Source organism: Alligator sinensis, unplaced genomic scaffold (genome assembly GCF_000455745.1).
Source record: "Alligator sinensis unplaced genomic scaffold, ASM45574v1 scaffold203_1, whole genome shotgun sequence".
Lineage (NCBI taxonomy): Eukaryota > Metazoa > Chordata > Crocodylia > Alligatoridae > Alligator > Alligator sinensis.
The window spans coordinates 2,199,727-2,208,866 of NW_005841949.1; the positions used below are offsets into that span (position 1 = coordinate 2,199,727).

At 43.2% G+C, this 9,140-nt stretch overlaps 1 protein-coding gene and 1 long non-coding RNA gene across 3 annotated transcripts in view; one reads left to right on the forward strand and one right to left on the reverse strand.

The window, feature by feature from the left end:
• Positions 1-453: 453 nt before the first annotated feature.
• On the reverse strand, positions 454-2,152 carry LOC102379267. 2 transcript variants are annotated; one of them, XR_323410.3, is made up of 3 exons: positions 2,021-2,152; positions 1,725-1,845; positions 454-1,151 (listed from the first exon to the last, which is right to left on the reverse strand). It is a non-coding gene; the product is annotated as an uncharacterized LOC102379267 (long non-coding RNA). The 2 variants fall into 2 exon arrangements; XR_323411.3 differs by having other exon boundaries at positions 454-1,154.
• A 2,160-nt stretch (positions 2,153-4,312) lies between these two features.
• The window catches only part of LOC102367760 (purine nucleoside phosphorylase-like), a 32,380-nt gene continuing 27,552 nt past the window's right edge, over positions 4,313-9,140 (forward strand). The window contains exon 1 of the mRNA XM_025199798.1: positions 4,313-4,335. Within this exon, the coding sequence (XP_025055583.1) occupies positions 4,313-4,335 (23 nt within the window). The remainder of the gene's footprint in view (positions 4,336-9,140) is intronic.

Sequence of the window (9,140 nt, forward strand, 5' to 3'; positions counted from 1 at the left end):
GTACACACACACACACACACACACACCCCCCCCCGGCAGGGGTCAGCTTCCTCACTGCTGCCTAACCTTACAGCTCTGCAGGTTCTGCAACCTCGTGCCCCAACCAGCCTCTCTGCTGCCCAGCACCAACATCCAGAGCCCAGGGCTGATCCCCACACCTCCTACCAGCCCAGGCCTGTTCCACCCTGGCTCAAATTGTTGCTGTCTCAGGCACAAGTGTAGACACTGTGCCTGGGAGCAGTTTACTCCAGTTCAAACAGCTCCGAATTATATTACTTCACTTTAATTTCACATGTAGATGCACCCACTGTAACTCAACACTGACTGCCAGCTTGGGTGCATCTACACATCTCACTAAGTCACAGTACAACACACTATGGCAATGTAGCAATCATAGGAGTCTATATGTGAGTCTATATCTATCTATCCATAAAATGAACAGATTAAGGGCTCTGATACTATGGTTATGTGGGCCACCCGAAGAGTAACTTTGATCAATTTACTTCAGAGTGTTAATTAATGTTTTAATGAAATGTTTGTAAAGGTCATTGAACTCCTTGGATGGAAAGTACTATAGAAATGCAAAATACCATTACAAAATCCTTTAATGTGATTGCATCTTATAGTTGAGTTTTTGCCTAGCTACAAAACCACACTGTTTGAATGACCCCTAACTCAATCAGATCAACACTGTAGATATACTGCATGCAGATACATACATACATACAAGCTAATGGACAACTGAGATAGGTTATTGGCTGCCTTTCATCCTATAACATTCTGAAGGATTATGCTATCTATTCAGTCATTTTAGTTTGTTTAGGTAGATATGCTTTAGCAAGCTTGTACAGGAGTAGAGGTTTAATTAGTTTTCTTTCTTCTCTCTGCAGTATTGTTAGAATGGATTTCCTCTATCTGAATTAATTTAGTCTGCTGGCATGAGCTTTTGGCTTGTGTTTGTCCATCTAATGCACCACTACTGCTTAAAACGAAATAATTTTTTTTTGCTCCTATTTCCACAGACCATTGGAAATAGATTTTTAAAATGTCCATTTTTGATAATCCTATTTGCCATGTAAATCCAGACTGAGGAAGAGATGGTCTTAGACAAGAACAAATTGAAAGAGCTCACAGTCTGTCTGATCTCTTGCCTGCTTGGAGAGAAAAAAAAAAAAAAAAAAGATTAATGAACATAATCAGATTAATGCTAAACAAAGGGGCAGATCTGGAGGACATTGGGAGCTATCTCCTACTAAAGAGCTATAGGGACAATCAGCATTTAGGGCCTGGCCTTGCAGCTTTCTCTTTTAGTCCATTGTAAATAAAATTTGTTATCTAAAGAAATCCTAAATTTTGGGGAGAGAAATGGGGCTCTCCAAAGGGCTAAAATCCTGCAGGGAACAGGGAGGGGCTGTGGATTACCAGGCTAATGTGTTTATAAAGAATGTGCACAGGGAGATGGCAGCAGATGGGGAGAAAGTGTAGAGGAGATAGATAAAGAGGGGAATAGATACAAGGACAAAAGGGAGGTTTTTGGGAAAAAGGATTTGGAAAATGGAAAATTGAAAAGAATAGAAGAAAGGAAGAGAAGAGGCGAAGGATAAGGGAAAGGGTCCCTCAGCCCACACAAAAACTGATATAGGACTGCCACATGCAGTGTCTGGGAAAGCAGCAAAGCAGGAATTTTTTATTAAAAGCTCAGAAACTTTGGATGGGAGACATACCAGGCTTTATGAAGGTGAAGAAGCCTGCTAACCACCGAGGGGAGCAGGTTTGCCAGTGATCTTTGAGAACATCAGTCTCTAGCTCTTGCAAGACGAGGAAGGACTCTACAGTGTGAGCCGTCTAAAAAACATTCAGAAAGTTGCGTAGGGAGAAATGGAGGTGGTGATGCCAGCATGAAAGTTAGACTGCAGGGCGGAGATGGAGGGGGAAGAACAGGACAGTGTATGGAGGTTGAATGGGAGGGGGTTGGGGCAGTGAAGTATGGAGCACCAGTGGAATTTAAATTTTCTCTTACCGTTTAGTATATCACTGCTTGGATTTGTACCACTCAAATAGATTGCACTGACCCCACTGGTCAGTGGGCCCATGCTTCACTGAAGTCTGGATCTGGCAGGTTGTTCTGTATATCTGAGCTCCTAATAGGCAGTGAAATCCAGCGGATACTCTGGAGCAGGCTGCATGCAGCCAACAAGGGGTTAATTTGTGGCTTCCAGGCTCCCACCAAGCTACCCTCTATCCAGCACAGTCTGCAGGGCTAGGGAGTTTGTGGCCTGGGGTGCCTGTATAGCATAATGTAGTGTGGGGGAGCCTGTGTGTACAGTACAGTGGAGGTGTGTGGCTGTAACAGGTATCCGCACTGGGCCGATCTAACGACCACGTAACTACAGTCCATAGGCTCGCCGAGGCCTTCGCCTCGCCACCGCTCTGCTGGGGCTTTTGTTCAGTGGCTCACGCACCTGCTCCTGGGGCAACCGCCTGCCTTCTCACCTGCCACACTTTGCTGTTAATTGGTTAATAGATGTTAATTAGTGGGAGGCTGCCCTTGTACTGCCTCAATGCCAGGGGGCACTATCTGCGGCTCCATTTCCACCCCTACACCACAGCCCCCACGCCTCGCCGATTGAATAGATGTTATGTCCTAGCCTTATTATAATCTGACCCCTTCTTCTTTTGATTTGCACCCTCTCCGGCACTTGGGCTCTCCCCAACCCTCTCTCACTATGTGCCCTCTTTTCTGAGCCTTCTCAGTAATGCTGCCCCCCCTTGGGGCCTTCTCCACAATGCTGCCCTCTCTCGGGGCTTTCACAGTAACGCTGCCTTCTCTCTGGGGCTTCTCGCAGTGCTGCCCCATCCTCCGGGGCTTCTCCCATCCCCTTTTCTGGGCTTGGGGTCAGTGCACCCCAAATGCTGCACCCTCACTGGCACTGGGGTCCCCACACTGCTGTGGGTCTCCTATGAGGCCTCCTCCAACCCCTAGTAGCCTTACCCAAACCACCGGTGACAAACAGCAACACAAACTTCTTATCCAACCCTGTCACGAGAGCATGCCATTCAAAGGGCTCAATATACGCCTCCAGGTCATCCTCCTTAGCAGCCATGTCAGACACTGCTCCTTCAGTCAAACTGCTCCTCTCTTCCATGAGAAAGAGCTCCTTCCTCCTGGGCAGCCCCTAGGGTTTATAAGGGAGCCAGGCCCTGCCCCTTCTGGTCAGCTGACCTCTGGTTGCCCTGGCAACCAACAGCTGGGCTCCTTATTCCCTGCTAGGGCTTCCTCCCTAGCAGTTTCCCCTCTTTAGGAGCAGGGCACCTGAGTGCTCTGTGACAGTGGCCCAGGGGACATGGCTTGCTATGGTATGGCTCACACAGTGTGTGACTCCCACTGGTACAGCCTGTGGGGCCAGGAGTTCTGCCTGGGAGTCAAGAGTCTAGTAAGAGAGTATGAGAGGTCTTCTTAAAAACATCTGTACATTTTTGTTTTTTACCCTATTCAGATTTTAAATTTGCTTTAAGACCTTCCTGAGGCAGCATGGACAATATTCAGAGTGTGCTCCGAGGTCAGAGAGCAAACACTTTCAGAAATAAAGATGCTTGGCTTTCTAGTGTCTTTAACATCATGCTCAACAAAAGAGAGCCATTTCAAATGGGTTGTCTTTGTGTTTCCTTTGATATGATTGGGTTTGACTAAATGCCAGTTAAACTATCTGTAAAACTACCAGGCATGCCACACTTTGTGATTATGAGAATGGAAAAGTACTGAAGAGTGGCCTGGATATGTGCTTTTTTAAAATTATATGTAGTATATATCACCTCTGTAGATTCCCAGAAAACACTTTCCACACCTCCCTAAGGTTTGTCATTTGTGAATTTAAATGGGCAAGGAAATGCTGATGATGGTTGTGCCTGCATGTGTGCAGATATGTGAGAATCTATGCAGATCTGTTGCCTACCATTATTTTATCAGACCAGGCTGACAGGTGTCTGCATGCAAGTGTAAACTTTCCAGACTGAAGCTCTACATTGTGTATGTACACTTCCTGCAGATACCTAGAGCCTGTATGTCATGTGGGGCAGCAGCCAGAAAAGCAGACGTTCTGGGCCCGCCCCTCCTATCCTGGGATTAGCAGCTTCTGGTAACAGCAGAGAGGAGCTGGCAACACACCTTCCTGACTCTCTGACAGAGACAGCAACAGCTTTCTGCAAATTAAGTGGCCCATAGCAGTTTGGCCTTCCACCCACCCACAAGTGAGGCTTCAAACTCCATATTCTGCAGCTATTCCCTATTTTCAGTTAACCCAGCAGCGAGGAGATGAATTGTGCTGAGGACAGGAGGTAAGGAGTTCTGTGAAATAGGGGATGCACAGATATCCTAGCTGAAAGGGGCAAGGGAAATTGCATCAGTTTTCAGTAGTAGACAGTCCTTGACTTATTTTTCTCTTCTCCTTCCTACCAGGTACTCAATAAATGTCAGGCACAAGATGCATAGAAGTAAACACTTTATTATTAAAGAGGGATCTGGCCATCTGCCCATGTCAGGTGCAAGATTATGAAATATGGCAATATACAGGTGACCTTGGGAAAGGTTGTATTCACACATTTTGAGTCAGAAGAGATGGGATTTTGGAGAGGCAAAAATCCTTGTGCTATTACATGTATTATGGTATATATATTATATCTAGATGTATGCATTGCAAATGCACATAAATGTATGGGTATGATCCTCCCTGAAATCTAACACTTTATCTTCTTAAATGGATAGGATCTCATTTTAGATGGATTTGCTTTCAACCAGCCTAGAGGCATGTGGGTTTTTTCATGCCATAAAAGATCTGTTATCATTTACAATCCTGTGTTTTGCAGCAGTTGCGTTCCTCCAGTTGGTGACAGTGATCACAATATAGGGGATTGTGTTTTCAGTTGATTCCACAATTTAATCCACAGTGATGCTACTGAACACTATTATTAAGTATGCATTGTTGGGGATTCAGCTATTGTATGGACACTGTGTTATGTGTCTGAGGTCATGCTGTCACAGTGCTTTTTCAGACCTCCGAGTTGCTCAGGGCTGAAATGAAGCGCTTAATTCAGTGACCTGTAGGTCAAAGTTTTCAGAATTGATTATTAAATGTGAGTGCTTCACTTGAGGCAGTATGTACCAGCAATTCCCAGGAGATGCTGTGGGTCTGGGAAACAGAAAGTGTCACAACTGAGCATCCCCAAAGTGAGTCAACCTACATTTATAATTACTGCTTGCGTTTTTGTAAGCATTGATGCAGTCAGCACCAGTGAGAGCTCCAGGACTTTGAAAGGAGAAAGACTTTGAAGAGCCAAAGCTCATCTCTCTTGTAACTTCTAGGGATCACACCAGTGGCAAATTAAAAAGTTACATTTTCCATGTAACAGGAAACCAAAGAAAGGAAACTATTTTCCTCCTGAGTTTATGCACAGCTATTCTTCTTGATCAGTTGCTTGTCATCAGCAGTGACCGTCTAAAACATCCCAGACTCCTAACATTCTGAGAATTTGGGAATAATATTGATCATCTTTTTCTGTCTCTTTGTATGTGCACTTATTTTTATTTTTTTAATACTGCAAATGATAAAGCGCAAGGTGCAGGGCAGGGCTTTGGGTAATGTGAGGCAGGTTTTTAGGGTTTGCTTCAGATTTCTTGTGGCTCTGGGCAAGACAGTTTAACTTTTTCATGTCTGAGTTTCTTCTCACCTATGAAATATAAATCAGGCTTACCTAACAGAGGAACTGTGGGTAACTATTTATTAATCTTTGTAAAAGGCAATGAGGTCTTTGGCTGGGAGCACTGTAGATTTGAAGAGAATTGTGCATACAGGCAAATATGTATGTTTCACTAATGACACTTCTATATCTTATCTGTTAAAATAGCCCATGAAATGGTATGGAGAATCCCAGGACATGATATTAAAACTTCAGTTATCTTATTGTGCATTCATGCTCTTTCATTGCATTGTACCTTATCAAAATATTTCTAGGCAAAACTATGTTTTCTGTTTTATATTCCTTGGGTGCCTATACACATGCTCCGGCACGTTCTAATTAAAACATGTCAGAGCAGACTCAATTAATCAAGTCTTCTGGAGTATTCTAATTAAAATGCTCCAGTGTACTGCAGCGTCACATGTATTCAGCATCCCACATTTCAAAAGAGGGGGGTGCTTTAACTAGAACTCATCAAATGAGCTTTAGCTAAAGAATCTTCACAGCCATTTTGAAACACGGGACACTGAAATATGTGATGCTGCAGCATTTTAATTAGAGCAGCTGTCCAGGAGCTGCTCTAATTAACCCCTCCCCCATCCTGGAGCACATGCATAGACAATCCTTGTTCCTTCTATACAGATTAGTGAAGCATTTGTGATGCATTGCCCTAAACATAATTTAGATGTACCAGGCACTGGAATAAACCTACCAAGGAGATACTCAAATAGAAGGAAATGGACATCTGTTCAGAAGAACACATTTATCACACACTTAAATAATAAGTATATTGCTTGTCAGTATGAAGTAAGAACTTAATCCCTAACTTTTTAACCTCCTATGCAATGCCACAGTTAAATGTACGTCAGTATTCAAAATCCAGTTTGTTAAATCTGGACCATACAGTAGTATTTTATAGGAGCCTCTTTGTGTATACTTAAAGGATGCAAAATGCAGAATTCAAATTTCAATTAGATTTGCTCTTGTACTGAAGTAAAAAAAAAATTTGAGAGATGCAGATATACTACCTATCGGTGGCTTCAGCTGTCAATGTATGGGTAAAGGGACCATACTCTCTCATCCTCTCAAACCTTTTTGCATAGAGGTAAATTCAGCACCTTCAGTCACTGCCTTCAATTGCACAACTATACACCAGATACAATTATCACACTGGCATTTATAGCAATAGGAACAGGCATTGTCAGAAAACGTTTTCAGTGCCATTTCCTGCATTTGAAGAGAGCCTCCAGTCAGTCCCATTACCGACTTCCTAGAAAAGTCTTGAAATTCAAATGGGATTATTCTTTTTTTTTAATTTTAAAAGCGAGTTTAATGCTTTTGGAAAGTACTAGATTGACAGCCCTGTCTCGCCACGAGACAGATACAAGATAGGCAACAGTATTAATTGCTACTCTCATAGTCTTTTGCAAGTGTGCCTCAGGCCTAGTTAAGGCCCAGATTTAAGCAAGCTATGCAAGTAATATGAGTATTCCAACAGAAGTCATAGGGACTAATCATACTAAAGGGAGGAGTTTGCTAAATTGTGGCCTAGAAGGATCCTTTAGTTATGAAAATGTTTACCAAACTCCTCCACATATTTTAGGCCCATGAGAGATGTCAGGTATAGAATGTAGGAGCCTGTCTCTCAGGAAATTGAATAAAATTGCCAGCTTATTGCACATAGGCCACCAAACAGACAGCAGAGGGGTACAAACCATGACCACGACTAGTGGACAAGATCTGAACCAGAAAACCTGAAAGAAAAAGCTCCCTATTGCATCAAACCCATTTTCTGAGCCATACAGGACTACTTTCATATTACATATGTCTGTAAGATTGTTGTCATTCTTACTAAAAACACAAACTAAAAGCTGTTATTTCAAAGCTGAGGTGTAAATCAGAAGCATGTATTTTGAGCCATGTTGTCAGTTTTGATGATGTTTTAGTGTAAACAAAAATAAAAATCCTAGAGCATCCCTTTACACACTTTAAAAAATACAGAATTGCTGCATGGAAATGGGTACATCAGGGGTCGGCAATGTTTTTGGGCAGTGTGCCAAAAATACCCACAACCTCAACTTGTAAGATGTTGGTGTGCCAGGGGACTACAGCAGGAGAGCCATGAGAGGCCCAGTCCTTGTTGTGGCAGTGCAGCCCCAGCCCTTTCCCCACCGTCTGCCCCAAGGCACACATGCCAAGCAAAATGCCTTCATGTGCCATGCTGTGGTACATGTGCCGGGCCTGGGGTATGTAGATTTTTAAGGCCAGAAGCGACACCTGATCTAATCTGACTCTTGCAGAACGAAGACCAGTGTCTCCCTGTCTCACCTACAATGGAAAGAATTATTCATCTCAGCTTCCCTAATTAAGTCATAATAGTGACTGAGGATATGTTGTGGTCCAAATGTGTAATTGCAGGTCATGTAGATATAAATGGAGCCCAACATATACAAGTCTGCACCACCTTTAAAACAACAGAGATAAAAAGCGGCAGGAGCCACCTGTGAAAAAGATGGAATATGGTGATTGCCAGATGAAAGAATAGTGCTACCTAAAGCAGCCCTTAGACCCTATCTGCAACAACTCCATCAAAGCGAGCATTTAGGTTATAAAAAACTTGCCACTATCACTAACAGGCTGTTCTACACACCCGGAGTCTACCAGGAAGCAAAAAGGCTTTTAAAACACTGCAGTATATGCAAAAAGTTTAATATCAAAGAAAAAAAATCAGGACCCCCTGGAGCCCGCCCCTGGGCTTATACTCCCTTTAAAAGACTACAAATAGATTTTGCTGATATGCCTAAAGACAATGGGTACAAAAACCTCCTAGTAATTATTGACCAACTCATGGGGTGGGTAGAAGCCTTCCCCACCAGAAGAGCTACAGCACAACAAGGAGTATTTTTACTACTAAATAAAATTATACCCAGGTTTGGTCCTCCACATATCATTAAAAGCGATCAAGGATCACATTTTACTGCTAACATAAACAAAACACTGGCCAGCTGCCTAGGAATAAAATAAAAATTCCATACCCCTTGGCACCCAAAAAGCTCAGGACAAGTAGAGAGAATAAATCAGACCCTAAAACAAAAATTGAAAAGCTATGTGCTGAGAGCGGGTTAAAATGGACTAAGATTCTCCCACTGGCCCTTATGTCCATCAAAACGACCCCTAAAGAAAAACTAAAGCTCAGCCCTTACAAACTGCTGTTTAGACACCCTGTCCCCCAACACTTCCCCCTACTACCGGCTCACACTTCTTCTCTTTTAGGCGATGAAGGACTCACCTCTTATATTTTATCTCTACAGTCTCAGTTAAAATCTCTCCATAGGTATGCTGCTTTAAGCCACCCCCCCCCTGCCAATGTCCCAGCACATCGCATCCAGCCTGGAGACTGGGTATAT